Below are 19,622 nucleotides of genomic sequence, written 5' to 3'. Positions count from 1 at the left end.
AGAATGAAAGGAGAGCGGAAAATGTTATTAAAACCAAAAGGCCACAGTAAGACCTGTGAACGTTACCCCTTCTTGCTGCTTTCTAGGGGGATTTTGCGGCGGCTGCTGCCAACCTACAAACCTGCCTGTCGGTGTTGGGCCGGGCGCTGCCCACCTCCCGCCTGGACCTGGCCTGCAGCCTCTCCTGGAACGTGATCCGCTACAGCCTGCAGAAGCTGCGCCTGGTGCGCTGGCTGCTCAAGAAGGTCTTCCAGTGCCGGCGCGCCACCCCGGCCACCGCAGCGGGCCTGGTGGACGAGGCCAAGGCCAGCGCCCGGGACGCCGCCCTGGCCTACCACAGGCTGCACCAGCTGCACATCACAGGTGAGCACCACGCGGCGCCCTGCGCCATCTCCACCCTCGCTTGGTTTGCCAGTTTCCCACCTCAGTCGCCGCCCCTTGTACGCTGCTCTGTTACATGGTTGGACAGACCTCCCGCCCGCAGCCACAGCTGTGAGGATGCTCAGTACCGTAGTGCATCAGTTTAAGGCGCACACATTTTTTCTCAGTATCACCTCCAATTGGGGCTGTGTCCTCTACACAGTGGCATGCCATGTGCCATGGTTGCGTTGGCAGTGTTTTTTCCTTAGTGGTACCTAAATTAATGGGGAAACTTAAAAGTGATGGTATCTTAGATTCAACGAAATATGGTCATTTATTTCACGCAACAAACTCCTGTTGTAACAGAGAGGCAGGCAGGCAGGTCAGCAAGTGGATGGCAGCTCAGTGTGGTGGAGGGAGCAGACAGATCGGGCTTTCGTGGAGGTGGGTACTTGTTGGGAAGGGTTTCAGGAAAGGCTTCCTGCAAAGTCTTGGCTGTGTATAGAAGGATGCATAGCGTTTACCAGTTCTGCAGTGCTGTGGGCCAGGCGCTGTGCAAGGCTCTGACTGAGGAGACAGGTAACTGAAACACAGATCCCACACTGCCCGGTGCCCTCCCTCCCTCAGAGGAGAAAACCCAGTGGGACCGACTCCTAACACCTATGCAGAATGAGGTGTGGGGGCTGAGCTCTCTACTCCGATAAAAAGAGCGGTCCAGTGGGAAGAATGCGGGGCTGGGTGAGATTGGGAGACCTGCTTGGCCACCGTCCTGACCTCTGACATGGGCCCACTCTGAGGCTCAGCTTTCCCCCTACTGCTTGCCCTGGCCACCTCCCAATCCTGTGAAAGCCTGAGCCTTGCTGGACCCTCATGCCTTTGCAAGGTCACTTCAGCCCCTGACTTCAAGGTCCCCCCAGATGAGCTGTCAGCCCTCATAGAGGAGGGTGTATCAGCCTTTCCTGGCCGTCCAGCTGCTAACCTAAGATGTGTCTGCCATCATTGCTCAGTTTTGTGTTTCTTTCTCAAAAGGGTACATGGTTATATACCGTGGGGTCTGTTTAAGGGAAAATAAATTCAAATCCGGTGATTTCAGGTTCTTCATGGCCTCTCACAAGGTGGGGAGGCACAGGCTGCAGCACAGAGCACAGCGGCACTGCTGAGTTTTGGAAGGTGTTACATGTGCCCGTCTGAGTCCTCTGCAGGCCCCTTACACAGAACATGGGCATGACAGACATTTTTGTGCCCCCTCTGTGAGGTGGAAAGAAACCTGCAGCTACTAAGTTGCAGGGCCCAGCACCCCATCAGGACTGTCTGGTCACAGAGTTCATGTACTTTGTTTGTTTCTGCTGTGACTCTGTGCTAGGAAAGCAGGAAAAGCTCGGCTTGGTGTCTGTTTCTGCCTCCACAGGGAAGCTCCCTGCGGGATCTGCCTGTTCAGACGTCCACATGGCTTTGTGCGCCGTGAACCTGGCGGAATGCGCAGAGGAGAAAATCCCGCCCAGCACGCTGGTGGAGATCCACCTGACTGCGGCCATGGGGCTCAAGACCCGGTGTGGAGGCAAGCTGGGCTTCCTGGCGGTGAGTGCCTTCGGTTCCCTTCTGCCAGCCTTCCATCTTCACTGGCCGTCTTCCCCAGCCAGGAGCTAAGATGCAAAAGTAGCTGTGGGCCCTGCCCTTGGGTACTGACCGCCTAGAGGGGTCATTCCATAGGTGCTTAGAGCAGTGAACAAAGCAGACCAAAATGCCCCCCTTGTGGCCCTTACCTGCATGAGCAGGACAATTTGGTGCCAGGCGATAAGATTGATTCGGTGTATAGAGTGACCCAAATTTGGGAGTTAACATGGACTCTTCTGCCTTTCAAGTGGTGATAAAAATTCTTGCAATCTTCTGGTCATGTCTTCTGGTTCATTTATTTGCTCAAAAGGTATTTGTTGGGTACTTTGTGTTGGTCATGGCTCTGTGGATCCAGAAATGGAAGCTGGTGCAGGTCTGCAGGGAGCCCAGGCCAGGGGATGATGGCCAGGCCCGGGGTGGGAGCTGTGGTCATCAGGCGCCTCCAGTGTCTGGGGTGGATCCAGCCTTGGGAATTGGCAGGCCCTGCTCTCAGCTGGCTCCCAGGCTTCCTCTTACTCCAGCAGACGGGCATGCTGTACCAGCGCCCACTTTGGGTAGCTGCGGGGCGGTCCGCTGTGTTTAAAGCAGGGTGCTCACGCCTCCCTTGGTGTCTGTACCTCAGTAGAGGCACTGAGACGCTGAGTGTTCACTCAGCAGACACCACTGAGCCCCTGCTCTGGGCCAGGCACTTGTATGTAGCTGTGGATTGTCCCTTCTCCGTGCTTTATAGTATTTCATTGTCGAGCGGGACTTGTAGATGGACTTTTGAGTTGTTTCCTGGTTTTGGTTATTCGAATAGTGAGTGCTGCTGTGAATGTCCCCGTTCCTCTCTGAGGGAGCACGTGACTGCATCTCTAGGAATGGCGTTGCTGGGCCAGAGGCTCAGCTTTAGTAGGTGCTGCCGAACAGTTTTCCCCAGTGGTTGTGCCGACTTCCACTCCACCAGCAGCGTCCAGTTGTTCTGTGTCCTCGCCCAGAAACAGGACTGTGTCGGTTCTGGTTTTGTAGCCCTTCTGCTGGTATCTCCTGGTGGTTTTCATTTGAATTTCCCAGCGGATTAAGGATGAGACCTTTTCATTGGCCATTTGGATGGTTTGTTGACTATTTGGGTAGTCTCTTTTGAGAAAACCCCATCAGGTCTTTTCCCTGTTTTTGATTTGGGGAGTCTGTCTTTTTATGGATCTGAGGAGATCTTTGTAATCTGGCTGCAATCCTTGTTGGATGTGTGCCTTGCGTGTGTCTTCTCCAACCTAGGGCTGCCTGTTCTCTCCCTTAGTGCTGTCGATGAATGAGCACAAGTTCTTAATGTTCATGAAATCGAGATATGAGTCTTTCCCTTTACGGTTCGGCATTTTATATCCTGTTTAATAAAACTGTCCTACCTCAAAGTCCTGAAGGTAGTCTCCTGTATTAGCTGCTGGATGCTTTACTTCATACTTTTCACACAGAGGCCCATCTCCACCTGAAATTTGTTTTTGTATGAATTTAAGGTAGGGGGTTGCAAGATCTATGTTTTTTCCATATGGATATGTCCCTGTCCCAGATCTGTTCTTAAAATTGCTGTCCTTTCCTGCTGTGCCGAAGCCCCTTTTCCAAAATCAAGGGCTCGTGTGATGGGTCTGCTCTGGATGCTCTAGTCCAGTGGTCGGCAAACCGGCTTGCGAGCCACAGGCGGCTCTTTGGCCCTTTGAGTGTGGCTCTTCCTAAGCCTTAGGAGCACCCTAATTAAGTTAATAACAATGTACCTACCTATATAGTTTAAGTTTAAAAAATTTGGCTCTCAAAAGAAATTTCCATCATTGTACTGTTGGTATTTGGCTCTGTTGACTAATGAGTTTGCCGACCACTGCTCTGGTATGTTCCAGTGCCCTCACCCCACACTCCGTAATGGCCGAGTCTCTCATGTCTTGACATCTGGAAACGTCAGGCCTCTGGCGTTAGTGATTAGTGTTGGCTCTTCACCTTCCCATATAAATTTTGAGATCATCTCGGCATCACAGCTCCTACTGGGGTTCCTATCATTCTTACTGCTAAGATGCAGCTGTCCTTTAAAGGGAATTAGAGAGCCTATTTGTGGGAGACGAGTGTGGCAGCTAGGGGTCGGGAAAATAGTTCCCTTGAAACTGGCCCTGCCCATGAGCTCCCCACCCCCTGCCTCCCGGAAAATACTTGGTATGTCTGACTAGCAGCGAACGGTCTGATGTGTCTTTCCTCAGAATTTTCTTCCTGTATATACTAATATGTGTGCGCTATAATTTATTTAACAAAACCATATCAGAAATCTGTTTTGCCACTTGATTTTTTTCAACCTAACGGTAAGTCTTGGGCCTCCTTTGTCACCTTCGTCTGCAGAGGCACATGGCCCCAGCACGCGTTTGTACCACTGTTGTTTGAGCCAGTTCCTACTGAGGGACGTAAGAGGCAGCGTCAGAAGCCGTGCTGCGGGGAGTGTCCTCGCACTGCCTGCACCCACTTCAGGTTGCATCTCTAGAGAGCAGTGATGTTGGGTCAGAGGGTATAAATACTACACCACGAATGGTGTTGACATTTTGCAGTTTTCAAGACGGTGAGGAGAGGGTAGGACCTGACCCTCTGGGCAAGTAACTGCCCCTTTCATCCGCTTGCTTATTTGGGGACGGGATAGATTAAAGAGGCCTAGACAGTACTTTCTTAATGAGGAAGCTTTGGATTCAGTTGAACATATTTAGCAAATGAGTGAGGCTTTGGCGGCAAGCAGAGGCCCTTGGAAATGGTTTAGGCCTGAGGTCCCCTGTCTTCCTCAGTTCATAGCACCCTTTGTGTCTGTAGTTTTTTCATGTTTTGTCTGGGCTAACGGAAATGCCTAATAATTCTGTGGTTGGTTAGTTAGATACAAATATCTTACAGATATTTATGTTTTAATTTAGTAGCTATTAAAAAATAATACACAAAATTGAAAGGAGAAATTTTTTGTTAACCGTAGTTACTTACCAGTGGGCTGTGCGTGTCTGTTGGCACCGCACCCCTTCTTAGACTTCACAGTCAGATTGGATGCCACCACCTTCATTTCTTGTTGTACGTCTCCTTTCACTCAGCACTTGCTTTTTATTACAACCCCCAGAAACTCGGCTTCGCAAAGCTGTGACATCACCAAAGGAAGGCCGTGCGCTCTCGCGTTGAGATTGAACTGCCTCCATCTCATGCTGAGCATTGCTGTATTTACCTCAGAAATGTAACATCCAGTTCAACATACACTTCACATTCTGTGTATTGTTTTTCGATGAAGCTTTCTTTTCACTCATCATCTCCGACAAGTGCAATTCTAGCCAGCCGCTGGAAAACGAAGAGTATAAATGTGGACAGGGAGAAAGTCCTTTGCCTTCTCTGTAAAAGGATTGGGGAAGCAGGAGAAAACAAAGGCTAGCAATAAACTGTGCCAGCCGTTCCTATGAACTCATTACCATTAACTCATTTCACTGTCGCAACCATGCCATGAGTTCACTGTGGTGCTTTAGGGTGCCCTTGGCACACTATTTGAGAACCATAAGGTTCTGGCCCTCAGAATATGAACAGTTCTGAGTGTCCTGCCTCCGCTGCTGGGTTTGGCAATTAGCAGATGAGTTATAGGGAGGAGGCTCCTAGGCCCTGGCTTGGGTAAGCTCTGGTGTCTATAAAATTTAGGGAAATTGTCATAGGGTGATAATGCTAAGAAAATTAAAAGAGCAATAGAAGTTATTTTCTCAATTTCCCTTCTAGAAGCCGTCCTATGGATGACTATTACCCAGGATTTATATTTCTTATTAATTCAAACCACTAAACTGAAACTTCTCCTCCACCCCCACTGAGATTTGTTGTAACTAAGGTTTTTCTTTTCTTTTTAGGGAATTCAGCTTTAAAATGTATTTTAATGTAATGATTTCTAAATGGCTTCTCTGGGTTCCTCTTTCAATGCAACCCAAACAGACTTATTTCTGCTTCTGCTGGTGGGTGACATTTGGTCCTTGTCCTTGGTTTCCCCTGAGCAGCCATCAGGCAGGTACTCTTGGGAAACATTGGAGAATTGGAGAGTTTCCAGCTGTTAGAAGGTTCTCCAACTTCAGGGGCCCTGGCATTGCCGCTGGCCCACCGCCAGCCTCCCTGGGAGCCTCGGCGGCTGCTCGGAGCACTGCCATTCCAAGCTCAGGTCCAGGCTCAGATTGAGCAAGCGCTCTCCTGAGGGTCAGGAAAAGGTCTTGGGATCCCTTTGCATTTGCTCTTCAGGACCCTTTTCCAGGCACGGCAGTCAGTGAAGAGGAGGAAAGGCCATAGGGCCACCTGGCCTCCTGAGTGCCGTGCTAATGTTCGAGTGTGTCTGTAGAGCAATTTGGCCGGGTCATTTTCTCTCGGATTCAAGCAGCTGTCTCCAGACTCCCATGGAGAGGAGCCGTCTCCTCAGCCATGTTCCTTGAGTGGCGCATTGGCGATGCTATTTCTGATCCTGACATTCAGGTCTTCTGAAGCTGCTATATTAGCTGATGGCTACGTAGAGCCCAGGAAAGGTCAGAACCATCAGACTGAACCAGACAAGGAGACAGCTGCTCCGCTCATGGTGGGGGCCAGGGTAGAAGTGTGACATGCGGGTCTGTGGGCTGGCCCGGTGCCCTCTGTGGGCTCCTGAGCTCCCTGTGCATTGTGCCGCCGCCGCCCCGCCCCCCCGCCCCCCCCCCCCCGCCCCCCCCCGCCTTCTGTGCTCATTCAGGTCGGCCTGTATCAGGTGGCTTTATGGGTTTTAGACTGAAGATATCCTCACTTAGAAAACAGCAACCCTAGCCCTGTGGTTCAGTTGGTTGGGTGTCATCCTGTGACCAAAAGGTCACCGGTTCGATTCCCAGTCAGGGCACATGCCCAGGGTTGCAGGCTCCATCCCTGGTGCGGGGAGTGCAGGAGACAGTTGATCGATGTTTTGCTCTCCACATCCTTGTTTCTCTCTCTCTCTCTCTCTCTCTCTCTCTCTCTCCCTTCCCCCTCCCCCTCCTCTCTCTCTAAAAGTCAATAAAAATATATATTTTTTAGCCGAAACCGGTTTGGCTCAGTGGATAGAGCGTCGGCCTGCGGACTGAAGGGTCCCAGGTTTGATTCCAGCCAAGGGCATGTACCTGGGTTGCGGGCACATCCCCAGTAGGAGATGTGCAGGAGGCAGCTAATCGATGTTTCTAACTCTCTATCTCTCTCCCTTCTTCTCTGTAAAAAATCAATAAAATATATTTAAAATATATATATATATATATATTTTTTTTTTTTAAACATAAATGACAGAACTTCTGAAACCAAGGATAGACAGCATTATCCCTGCGGTTCTTGTTGCTGGGGCCGTGACGTCATTACCCTGCTGGCAGAGGAGAGGCCCAAGGGGCTGGGCTGCTGGCCCTTGAATTGCCCAGCAACGAGGCTTTCAAAGTCTTCCTTGGTCTTTCCTTGAAGGCGGGCCACTGGGTCACTGGCCCTAGTTTCAGGGGTGGCATTTACTTTCAGGGTCCCAGCCCTGCCCTTGCTCTTTCCCCAGCCCGCCGCCACCCCGGTGTCACACGTGGTCCTTGTCCTTCCACAGAGCTACTTCCTCAGTCGAGCCCAGAGCCTGTGTGGCCCCGAGCGCAATGCTGTCCCTGACTCGCTGCGCTGGCTCTGCCACCCCCTTGGCCAGAAGTTTTTCATGGAGCGGAGCTGGTCAGTGAAGTCAGCTGCCAAGGAGAGTCTGTACTGTGCCCAGAGGAACCCAGGTGAGAACCCCTGCAGCCACTGTGAACTGGAGAAAGACGAGACCCACCAGCACGGTGAGGTGACTGTGCCCCGGACACGTGGGGACACAGGATGTCCCAGTCTCGTTTTCCCCGAAGCTTAGTGGGGTCGTGAGCCTGGTCAGCAGCTAAGCTGGGTTTGCAGCTTCTGACAGCCCAGGCCCTTGCTCCGGACATCAATCAGACTGTTGCTGCCCTTGTTCTGGGCGCTTTGGCGACATGGGGACGTGTGGAGTGCTGTTCGCTGGTCTAGGTCCCACTGGAAAGCAGACAGACGTATATGGAGCCATTAGGGAACAATAGGCGACAGGCGTCATCACGTGCTCAGAGGGGTGCAGGGACAGGGCTCCAGGCGTCGGGAGACGCTCGCTCACTGTCCCTGGTGTTTGACAGTGATTGGAGTCGACCTGCCAGGCCTCGGAGTGGCAGGGGCTGCGTGGGTTGACTCAGACTTGAGTGGCCAGTGGCTTTCTGCTCTCTGTGCTGGTCCCCTCTCTACCCTGGGGGTGTGGGGAGAGGGGCATTTCCACAGGGACAGGTGTGTGTGTATGTGTGAAACATCTTGGAGAGGAGGAGCGTCCACTATCCTTTAAAAAAAAATAACTTCACTGCTCAATATGGAATGGTGCACAGCACCAAAAAGTAAAGACGAAAGCAAAAGCCAACCTACATCTCCCAGCCCCTCTCCCCATCTGCTTTGTCCACACCTGGCCTTTCACTGGCTTTCTTCCCTTTCACAGGGTCTGGATCTAGACCTTGTCACCTGGAATGTATTCATAAGTGTCCTGCCTCCTTGTTCTTGTCAGGTTTAGGCTCACACGTGTGGGGGAGGGGAGGGGAGGGGAGGGGCTGGTGATGCCCTGCTTTGGGCCTGTGGGGGCTTCCAGCTGTCAGTCAGCTGTTGCAAGTGTTGCAGGGCCCCTTATTGATTAATCAGCGCAGCCAAACCGTCGCTGGCCCCAGGTCCTGTGACAAGGCTGTGGAAAGCAGGAGCAGGGTCTTCCTTGTCGTGTCAAGGCAGCGGTCGCCTCCTTTTCCTCCTCAGTGGCTTCCTCCTGAGCCTCGGGGAGAACAGTGGCCTCTGAGACTTGGGGCAGCCGTCTGCCTTCCCATTTTCTGTTTTCTGACAAGGCTTGCAGCCACTGGCCTTGAACTGAAGTACTGAGCTCATTGTCAAGGCAACACACACACATGCACACGCACACGCACACATACACGCACACGTACACACAACCCACCCACAACCATGCATAGTCTTGGGCTCTGCATCTGAGGCTGACACTGCCCCCCCAGCTCCCCCCACCCCCCCGCCCCCAGCTTCCATGGGTGGGATAGCTATATCTTGAGTTCCTCTCCCCACCGTTTTCTATGTAAAGACAAAATGGGCTCATGGGTAAAAATCCACTTAACCCTTCTCATGGGCTTGCTTTTCTGCAGCCGACCCCGTTGCCCAGGTCCACCAGGCCTTCTGCAGGAACCTGCTGGAGCGAGCGGTGGAGTCCTTGGTGAAGCCTCAGGCCAAGACGAAGGCCGGAGACCAGGAGGAAGAGAGCTGGTAATGTCCGCACGGCGGCCCTGCCGGGGCTGTCTGTCCGGGAAGCTCCAGGGCAGCTGTGAGGTCCGAGCTCCTGGAGGAAACAGGCCCTCACGTCGGGCCTGTAGGAAATGGAATTCCTCCTTTGTATGTATTCCTCCAACTTGGCCGCTGCCCTTCGCTCCCGGACTGAGTGTGTCCCTTTCCCTTTCCTTTCCCCCACCCTCAGCGGAGGAGGCAGCTCTCGGAGCGGGTTGGGGATGTGGTTTCCTTTGGGTGGGGAGGGCTGCCCGGTTAGGGGAGAGGAATGGAACGTGGAGAGCTCAGCAGAGGCAGCCACCTCTGGCCGACATCTTGGGGACCCAGACCTTCACTGAAAGTTCTTAATGCTTTCATAGTTCGTAAGCACAGTCTTTTCTTCGCGGGGTAGATCATTCTCGTACAAGGAAGGCCCAGGTCCTGACTGAAATGCCCCTGAGTGGGAAGGGGAGGGCATTTCTGCCCCAGAGATCAGAAAAGTTCTGGGAGGTGGTGCCATTTGAATTGGGCCTTGAGGGGAGGAGTCGGGTTTGGGGGCCAGGAAGGAAAGAGAAAGCCCGACCCGCCTGGCAGGCAGAGGGGAGCCGGTGTCAGTAACATGAGAAGGAAGGCCTGTGGAGAGTGCGAGTGGCGTAGGCGCAGGGCTCAGGCTGAGCCTGGCATGGAGGAGAAGGGGCCAGAAACGGTCACTGGGTCTCAGCGCTGGAGGACTGACCAGCCAGGCTACTAGTGTGGTCCTTGTGTTCATTCTGATGGACGTGGGGCTCTTTCTTTTCGTCCTAGTGAGTTCTCCAGTGCCCTCGAGTACCTGAAATTGCTTAATTCCTTTGTGGACTCTGTGGGGATCGTGACCCCGCCCTTCTCCTGCAGCTCCGTGCTCAAGTCCGCCCTTGGTAAGCATCTTGCAGGGTGGCTTCCCGGGCCCGGGTTGCTTAACCATCCCAGCCTCCCCAGGTAGTTGTGAGTGTACACCCTCGAATCTTTTGGATCTGAGGTTTGTATCTACAGCTCCCCCAAAGCCCTCCCCACAGTTACCCCTGCTGGCAGCATTCTGGGGTCAGGAAATAATGATTCTCCTAGAAGTGACACGTGAATGTCTTCCCTGGGTCCTGGCTGGCAGGGCAGGTCAGCCACCTTCCCAAACACCCAGAACAGGACAGGCAGCAAGTGATCCAGGGCCCAGGGGCTGGTGGGGACTCACCTTTCAGACACCTAGTCCCCCACCTCACCCCAGGCTGCCTTGGGTCTGACACTCTCTGATGAAGAGACCTTTCTGTATTGCTCCAGCTCCCCATGGCCTTGGGTGACACAGGGCAATCGCTGACTAAGTTGGCACCAGGACATTCCTTGTTTCTGTCTGTAAAATGCCAGCAGGATGATGGCACATCAGCTGCCACCTCCTGGGCTTCTGAGGCTGCTGGAAGAAAGGGGGTGTCATGCTCCCTTGTAGTCACTCTCCCTAGGGAAGGAAGGATCACAGAAAACTGGCTGCCCTATGGCAACTGCTGACCTCATGGCCTGTCTTTATTTCAGAGTTTAGAACACGCTCTTGGGCCTTTTATTTTACATGTCTATTCCACTGGCATCTTGAAATCACTGGTATCATAAATTTCCGCTGAGAAAACTAAACCTCAGAGGAAACGACTTAAAAGGTTCTAACGCAGTGGTTCTCAACCTCTGGCCCTTTAAATACAGTTCCTCATGTTGTGACCCCCAACCATAAAATTATTTTTGTTGCTACTTCATAACTGTAATTTTGCTGCTGTTATGAATCGTAATGTAAATATCTGATATGCAAGATGGTCTTAGGTGACCCCTGTGAAAGGGTCATTCAACCGCCAAAGGGGTCGCGACCCACAGGTTGAGAACTGCTGTTCTAACATGTGCCCGGCCAGTGTTGCTTGGTTGAGCATCAACCTATGAACCAGGAGGTCACAGTTCGATTCCTAGTCAGAGTACATGCCCGGGTTGGGGGCTTGATCCCCAGTAGGGGATGTGCAGGAGGCAACCAACCAACAATTTTCTCTTATCATTGATGTTTCTATCTCTCTCTCCCTCTCCTTTCCTTTCTGAAATTAATAAAAAATACATATACTAGAGGCCCAGTGCACGAAAATTTGTGCACTGGGGGGGGGTGTCCCTCAGCCCGGTTTGCACCCTTGCAGTCCAAGAGTCCTCGGGGGATGTCCGACTGACGGCTTAGGCCCGCTCCCCTCCAACATCCCTGTGGGAGCGCATTGATCACCAGGGGGCAGCTGTGACCCCGCCCCCCATTGCCCCTCTGCCGTTGTCGTCGCTGCCCCCTGCACCCCCTTCACCGTCCCCTCCCTCTGTCCACTGGCACCTGCTTTGGCTGGCTTGGTGCCGCCCACTCGCTGGCCCCACCCCCTGCTGACCGGTCATTCCACCGTTCAGTCAATTTGCATATTAGGCTTTTATTTTTTTTATTTTTTATTTATTTATTTTTTTAAATATATTTTATTGAGCTTTTACAGAGAGGAAAGGAGAGAGATAGAGAGTTAGAAACATCGGCCAGCTGCCTCCTGCACACACCCCACTGGGGATGTGCCCACAACCAAGGTACATGCCCTTGACCGGAATCAAACCCGGGACCCTTCAGTCCGCAGGCCGACGCTCTATCCACTGAGCCAAACCGGTTTCGGCGGCTTTTATTATATAGGATTTTTTTTTAAAGGTTCTAAAATGATCCTGTTCCTACAGGTACTTTGGAAACACCATTTGTCATGGCTGGCCATTCAGGTGTTTCCAGCTCTTTATTTACAAATAACGCTACGTCTTTGTTAAACTTTTTTTCTCAATTTTAGGTCAATGTCTTTGTGATAAATTGCCCAAATGGGATTATCAGATTAATAGGAGTGAACATTTTTAAGACTCTTGATACATATTGCCAAAAGGTGCTGGTGATGCTTGCACCAGAATGTGTGAGGGCAGCCCTGACCGGTGTGGCTCAGTTGGCTGAGCGTCATCCCATGCCTGGGTTGTGGGCTCGAGTCCCAGTAGGGGTGTGCAGGAGGTAGTTGATCAATGTTTCTATCCCTCTCTCTCCATCTCCCTCCCTCCCTCTCTCTCCATCTCCCTCCCTCTCTCTCTAAAATCAATAAAAACATTTTAAAAAGAAAAGAAATGTGAGAGTGCAACAGAGGCCCCGGGCCCATCACCGGAAAGGAAAGATGGCACGTGCCAGCCCTGGCTGGTGTCGCTCAGTGGCTAGAGGTCAGCCGGAGCACCAAGGGGTTTCAGGTTCAATTCCTGGCCAATTCCTGTTGCAGGTTCGATCCCCAGCCCCAGTCAGGGCACAAGTGGGAGGCAACCCATTGATGTGTCTCTCTTGCATCAATGTTTCTCTCTTTCTCCCTTCCATTCTCTAAAATTCAATGGGGAAAATATCCTTGGGTGAAAATTAACAACAACAAAAAGAATGGCACAGGGGCTTGCAAGTCCCCAGCATGGCCGGCAGTCGGCAGCGACACCTGGCCAGGTGCTGCGTTCCAAAAAAGCTATGTAATTTATTTTTTTGGAATAAAGAAACTTTATTCAGTTATTTTGAACCACAATGATAAATTTCTGTGATGTGTGTATGGTGTGGGTGGGGGGCAGCTGAAATTTCTTAGACTTGACAGGCTTGGTAAATCTGATAGTAAATTTTTTTTTAAAATATATTTTATTGATTTTTCACAGAGAGGAAGGGAGAGAGATAGAGAGCTAGAAACATCGATGAGCGAGAAACATCGATCAGCTGCCTCCTGCACATCTCCCACCGGGGATGTGCCCGCAACCCAGGTACATGCCCTTGACCGGAATCGAACCCGGGACCCTCCAGTCCGCAGGCCGACGCTCCATCCACTGAGCCAAACCGGTTTCGGCCTGATAGTAAATTTTAATTTACCATAGACCAAAAGAAAGAAAGAAAATTACGACAAAGTCATGAACAGAGAAAACAGGAAACAATGAAAAGTTTTTAAAGTCAAGGTCTAGCTTCTAAGGATATGATGACTAGCTTTTCATTTGTTTCATTCGTGTATTAATAATGTCTTGGTTGTATAAAAAATATTTTTTGAGTCTGTAGGCTACTTACTTTGCTGTTGCCCGGATTGGTGTTTAATATATGGACAAAAACAGTCCGTTCTTAAAAAAAGAAAGAAAGAGTGGCGCGTGCCACGTGGGGACGAGGTGCCTCCAGCAGCTGAGTCACAGGTCGCGCGGGTGATGGAGGGACGTTTGGTGCCGCCCTCTCAGGTCCGGACGTCGTCTGTCGCTGGTGGACTTCTGCCATCACCATGGCCGTCAGCTGGCTCCAGGGAGACGACACGGCTGTCCGTGCTCATTTTACCGAAGTAGAGCGTGTCCCCAAGGCCCTGGAAGTGACCGAGTGAGTAAGCCCCTGTGACCACTTCTCCAGCCTCGCTTGTCTGGGTTAGCGGGAGGGAGTGGGTCTGGGTTGCCATCAGGGTGAAGGGTCAGGCAGTCTGGGGACCAGATGACAGATAGAGAGCTAGTGAGAGGGAGGACGAGGCTGCTTCTCTATCTGGAACCTTCTCCCTAGAAAGCCACTCATCTTGCTCCCCCAGTTCACTCAGGTCTCTGCTCAGATATCACCTTTCCAGAGAGGCCGTCCTTGACCGCTCTTCATCCATGCCCTCTGCTCCCTCTGCGCGGCCTTTCTTCATGGCCCCTGCAGCACCCTCCATCGTGCTTCCCGTGTTTATTTCCCGTGTTTATTGTCCGGCTCCCTCGCTACAGGGGGAGTGCTGGAAGGAGGCGCTGTAGGTGGCAGCCACCCTCACTCAGCTGCCGCTCCAGATCTGGAGCTGGGGCCCTGGACTCTGTGGCAGCATTTGAGTCAACAGACCTACATGTCATGGCAGTTTGGGGTGCGGTGGTCACCTGCTCAGGCTCCCCCTCACGCTCCCCCTTCCTCTCACCGCCCAGGAGCCCCCTGGTGAAGGCCGTCCTCCACACCTGCAGAGCCATGCACGCCTCGCTCCCTGGGAAGGCAGACGTGCAGCAGAGTGCCCTCGGCCACTGTGAGAGGGCCAGCAGCCACCTGTGGAGCAGCCTCAATGTCAGTGGGGCCACCTGCGACCCCACCCTCAATCACGTGAGTGGGGCTTACTGGCTCCTCCAGAGGTGCCCCACTGTGGTGCGGCTGGTCGAGAGCCAGAGGCTAGGCAAGCAGCGTCCTGCCCCAGGTGGGACCAGGTGGGCTCCCTGCTTAGTCCTGGGGGCAGGCATGCTCCACCTGTACCTTTCCTTCTGGCCGGGACTCTGCATTTGCTCCAGGCAGCTTTTACAACCCCACGTCCCTGCAGGCCAGCTTTGGAGTGGCCCCCACCCCTCACTCGCACACAGCACGCTGAGTGTACCGGCCGCATCCTCCTCGCGGGCAGCTGTGGTGCATTGTAGTTGCATTGCATGTTCTGGTGGTACCCATGCAATGTTTCCACAGTGCATCACAGAGGCCTGTCCAGCCCTCGAGAGACTTCCCACCTGGCCTTGTTCGAGGACAGGGCCATCCCCGCAGGGCCATGGCGGGAGCGGGAGGGAGGCGTGCACACAGCTGGACGTGCAGCGTTGTGGGAGGAGCGTGGTTTCGCTCCAGAAAGGGAGGGACGAGGTATGTCCTGGAGGGTCAGACTCTGAGCCTCTCGTAGGAGTTTGGTCCGCGGCAAGCAGGCTGACACTTCTGGCTAGGGGTTGCCCGTGGTCCAGGACATTGGGTGAACCCAGGACAGATGCCAGCCCTACAGGACAGGCATTGTGCAGAATGGGCCCCAGACCAAAGGCCTGTGGGGGGCCACACCTCATTTGTGTCTTTCATCTGCTGGTCTTCAGGAGAGAACCAGCCTCTGCTGAGTTTGGGGAAGGAGAGAGGCTGCCAGCACCCTTGGGGCTATGTTTCTGGGTGGCAGCTCTGGGTGGGAGAATGGGCCCCGAAGAGGGAGACCCCATCCAGCCTCACAGCTCTCATAGGTGCTCCCTGAGCTGACCCCTTAGAGCCGCCGGGTTTTGTTTGAGGGTGGCCTTCTCCTGCAGCTGCCGGGGGTTGGGCTGGGAAGGACCTGGTAAGCGCTGGGACCTCTACTCCAGGAATAGACCCATCACCGTCTCCTCCCCTGTGGCCCACCCTGCAGGTGGTCCAGCTGCTGATCTCTGACCTGCTCCTGTCGCTGCGGACAGCTCTCTGGCAGAAGCAGGCAGGAGCCAGCCAGGCCCTGGGCGAGACCTACCACGCGTCTGGTGCTGAGCTGGCTGGCTTCCAGCGGGACCTGGGCAGCCTGCGCAGGCTGGCACACAGTTTCTGCCCAGCCTACCGCAAGGTGAGACCCAGCTGCCTGGTGGAGGAGGGCAGATTGGGGCCCCCAGGGCCCAGCATGGCACCAGCATGGGGTCAAGGAGTTGGTCCTTAGGGGTCACCCAGCTGCCTGTCAAGCACTGGTTTGGGTGCCAGAGCACCTGCTGTGTGCCTGGCCCTGGAGTGTGGTGAGTAGGCCACACAGGCCACAGACAGGCTGGGGGGGCAGGGCTCCCGGCCCCATCTGGAGTGGGAAGGACACGAGGGGCTCTCTGTGGTCTTCCAGCTGGCACAGTGACAGTCTCCTCAGAACTGCAGTTACTCCTTCTTCTGAGCCACTGGGCGCTTGGGTTCTGCTGCCTAAAGCTCCGCGTAGCATCCGCTCCCGGTGGCCCCAGGGTCTGACCTGTCCCAGTTGTCGGCCTGGGCTTCCTGGACTCACATCATTCCCTTGAATGTTTTACTTGTACTGCTGATTAGAGTAATGCCATCTACCTAGTTTTGCCTGGATTATTTTCAAAAAGTTCAGGTGAGGAGGCCAGAGTATTAGTGAGGGGAAGGGCTCTGAGTGTGGCCGCCCTCGCCCAAGGGTGCTGAGGGGCCTCACAAAGTTACACTGTGGCCACCGTGCAGCGAGCCAGGACACAGCAGGCAAACGCAGTCATCAGAGAGCTACCTTCTGGAAACAGTAAGTGTTTCCCAAGGTTCGGCCGCCCTCTGGCCTGCTCAGGGCACAGCTGGCCTGAGGCCCCCCTTACAGCACCATTGCCATCCTGCCCCAGCCACACTGGGACCCTTCCGTGGCTCCCCACTGCCTCTGGGCGGCACTCGGGACCCCCACACACACTGAGATAGTGAGGCACAAAAGAGTTTAAGAAATTAGAGACCTAGGCCTGTCCTGCACCCCCAGCTCATGACTCACTTATAGAAGAGTTGCAGACTTCCACCTGGGAACCTTCTGGATGCAAAACAGGACCCTGGACCTCCTGGTACCAGCCCATCGGTACCCCTGTCCCCTCCTGTCCCTGTCTCACCTGTCCTATTTTCAAGCTGGAGGCAGCCTCCACGGGTTTCAGGCTTCACCAGTTACTTGTCTTCCAAGCCCAGAGGCGAGATGGCGCTGTCTTGGTCACTGGTGGCCTTTGCCTCTCTCACTCCTCTCGCTCTTGCCCTCGCCTGCTGGCCTGTGCTGTGCCCCTTGTTCCTGCCATTCCTCCAGGTCTCTGGCTTGTATTGGGTCAGAGTGAGGACAACGAGGTTGCTCTCAAGGGGTGAGCAGGGCAAGGTAGTGTGGAGAGACGGGGTGTCATCAGGTGGCAGGTGAGACGCTGCAGGGAATGGCACCTGTACCTACTGGGGCACAGACTAGAGGCTTCTGTCCCTGCCTCCCTAGGTGTTCCTGCATGAGGCCACCGTGCGTCTGATGGCCGGAGCCAGCCCCACCCGCACTCACCAGCTGCTGGAGCACAGCCTGCGGCGGCGCACTGCGCAGAGCACGAAGCACGGTGAGTCCAGCGCCCCAGCCCCAGCCGGAGGCCTGGTGTGGGCCCTGCCTGAGCAGGGAGGCGCCCGCCAGCACTGACCTCAGCAGTGTCCTCAGGGGTGGTGTGTGCAGGAGAGGAGCCCAAAGCCTAACTTGGTGGGGTTGCCTCAGAGGGTTCCTGAAGGCACGTGGGGGTCGGTGGCTGTGGGTCCCGCCTCAGGAGTGGGGAGGGGGGCTGGGGATGTCCCAGTGCAGGAGCCGGAGTGGCAGCATGGGCCCTGGAGCCAGACTCACGGCTCCTTCTCGGTGCCAATGACAAGAGCCGAGTGATGCCGGCCAAGTTCATCTCATCTCGCCTGTCAACTAGGGACCCACCTCCCTAGGTCGTTGAGGATGAGGAAATGAGTCCGCACCGGGCCCTGGAGTAGCACCTGCATCTTAGTGGGCTCTCAGCAAGCAGCTCCAACATCTGTCCCTCGTTTTCACAGGAGAGGTGGACGCCTGGCCCGGCCAGCGAGAGCGGGCCACTGCCATCCTGCTGGCCTGCCGCCACCTTCCCCTCTCCTTCCTCTCCTCCCCGGGCCAGCGGGCAGTGCTGCTGGCCGAGGCCGCCCGCACCCTGGAGAAGGTGGGTGACCGGCGCTCCTCCAACGACTGCCAGCAGATGATTGTCAAGCTGGGGGGCGGCACCGCCATCGCCGCCTCCTGACGACTGGGCCCTGCCCACCTTGGCCCACTGCCTCTCTGTCTCTCAGCCTCCCTCTCTCTCCTCTCTCTCTCTCAGTCTCTCCCTCCTCTTTCTCTCCTCTGTCTCTCAATCTCTCCTTCCTCTCTCTCTCTCTCCCTCTTCCTCTCTCTCCCTCTCCCTCCTCTCTCTCCCTCTCCCTCCTCTCTCTCCCTCTCCCTCCTCCCTTTGGGGGCCGGGGGATGAGCCTTGTCTTCTGAGGTGTCACCTGCCAAGGCTGTGGGGCCACCTCAGGCCAGTGGACCCCTGAGCAAAGCCCCGGGGAGCTGATGTGGGAGACGCGGATGGTCCAGGGCCCAGTGGCCCTGAGAGGAAGGACAGCAGGAAGTGGGGGGGGCCCTGACTTTAAGCAGCAGGAGGAGCTCCAGGCGCCCAGCCGGCCTGCGCCCTCCCAGTCCCAGGATTGTTTCTCTGTCTCCCCCTCCCTGCTTCCTTGTTTTTATCAGGCTTTCCCTCTGGGGGACACGGTGTCTGGGCACCAGAGCACTTCACCCTTGGCACGGTGCCCAGCACGCACTCTCCCCTTTTTTATACGAATGTTTTTATATCAGTGTGCTTGGGTTTGCCGTGATTCAGGACTAAGTTGCTGTGGCATCTTTATTTCTCTCCCTGGGTCTGCGTTCCCTCCCCTGTGCCTGACAAAGCCAGTTCATTGTTTTCTCTTTATTACACAGGACAGCCAGGGAGGAGGGGAGCCCAGCCCTGGGGAGGCGGTAGGGAGGCAGGGGGCAAGCCTGGGGATGGATGAAATAATGTCGGCATTATTTTTTAATTTTTTAAAAAATAAATGGTATCTTATTTAATTGTTCTGTTCCTTCCCATTCCCCCAACCCCCTGGGATTTCGGCCCAAGCTCAGGGTAGGCCCAGGGACTGGGAGAGATGAAGCCACCACTGGGACTGGGGAAGGGTCTTCAGCGTGGGTTCTCAGCTCCCTCCCATCCAACTCCTACTTCCATGGTCTGTTTTTATCCCTCATTCCTCACCTGAAAATAAGCCAGGGTGGTAGGGACCAGCCCTCAGTGACAAGTCCCTTTCTGGGATGGGCACCAGGAATGAGGCCCCTGCCTTGATGGGGGTCCTGGGAGGAAAAGTGGTCCCACTTTTCTGGATTCCCTGGCTTGGTGCCTCCTCTGAGGTGGTTTCTCCGGGGCCTGAGGACTGCTTGGCACCCCAGAGCCTGCTGGGGCGCGGAGAGGAGCTGTCCTGCCTCCCTCCCTGTGCTTCCCATCCCCTCAGGTTGGTTGGGCCAGAGAGGGGGCAGGGGCCTGGCACAGGTTGGGGCATGCACACAGCGGGGCCACCCTGACATAAGTGCGGGTCAGCCTGGACTGTGCCCACTTCCTTTCTCTTGCCCCCCTCCCCTCCCACTGTAATGTATGGCCCTTGTGTCACGTGTATATACTGTGCCTTTTCTCATTGTTTAGGGGTGGGAGGGCGTGGTTTTTCACTGAAAGGGGGATACACCGATGGCAGCCTTGATGTGGAATCGTTCACCATGTCCTGGATGCAGATTATTCAATAAACACCGATTGGTACCACCCAGCGTGAGGTGTGTGAGGGTCTGTAGTGTGACCGCTGTGGTGACTAGCCAGCTGGCTGCATGGCTTGGCCTCCAGTGGGTCAGGGACTGAGGACGCCCCTCCCTTTGTGCTGAGCGCTTCCTTCCCCCACCCTTGCACCCGGCCCTCCTTCCACACTGGCTGCCTGGCACACACTCCACGGCTGGGACAGGCCTGCTCATTGCGTCCAGGACAGAGCTGGCTGGTTGACTGACAGCAGC

General features: G+C 54.6%; 1 protein-coding gene across 5 annotated transcripts in view; it reads left to right on the top strand.

Moving 5' to 3' along the window:
* SREBF2 (sterol regulatory element binding transcription factor 2) overlaps positions 1–19,385 on the top strand; it is a 50,194-nt gene extending 30,809 nt beyond the window's left edge. For all 5 annotated transcript variants that reach the window (XM_059680768.1, XM_059680767.1, XM_059680766.1 and 2 more), the window contains 10 exons: positions 87–363; positions 1,769–1,938; positions 7,541–7,709; positions 9,165–9,282; positions 10,084–10,193; positions 13,558–13,690; positions 14,251–14,419; positions 15,453–15,638; positions 17,007–17,118; positions 17,585–19,385. In XM_059680768.1, coding sequence (XP_059536751.1) covers positions 87–363; positions 1,769–1,938; positions 7,541–7,709; positions 9,165–9,282; positions 10,084–10,193; positions 13,558–13,690; positions 14,251–14,419; positions 15,453–15,638; positions 17,007–17,118; positions 17,585–17,805 — 1,665 coding nt within the window. In that variant the 3' untranslated portion in view covers positions 17,806–19,385. The remainder of the gene's footprint in view (positions 1–86; positions 364–1,768; positions 1,939–7,540; positions 7,710–9,164; positions 9,283–10,083; positions 10,194–13,557; positions 13,691–14,250; positions 14,420–15,452; positions 15,639–17,006; positions 17,119–17,584) is intronic.
* The last annotated feature ends 237 nt before the right edge of the window (positions 19,386–19,622 follow it).

This window comes from Myotis daubentonii, chromosome 2, assembly GCF_963259705.1.
Source record: "Myotis daubentonii chromosome 2, mMyoDau2.1, whole genome shotgun sequence".
In the NCBI taxonomy this organism is placed as follows: domain Eukaryota; kingdom Metazoa; phylum Chordata; class Mammalia; order Chiroptera; family Vespertilionidae; genus Myotis; species Myotis daubentonii.
Note: the sequence above shows the minus strand (reverse complement) of the source record. Positions and strands in the feature narration are given on the sequence as shown.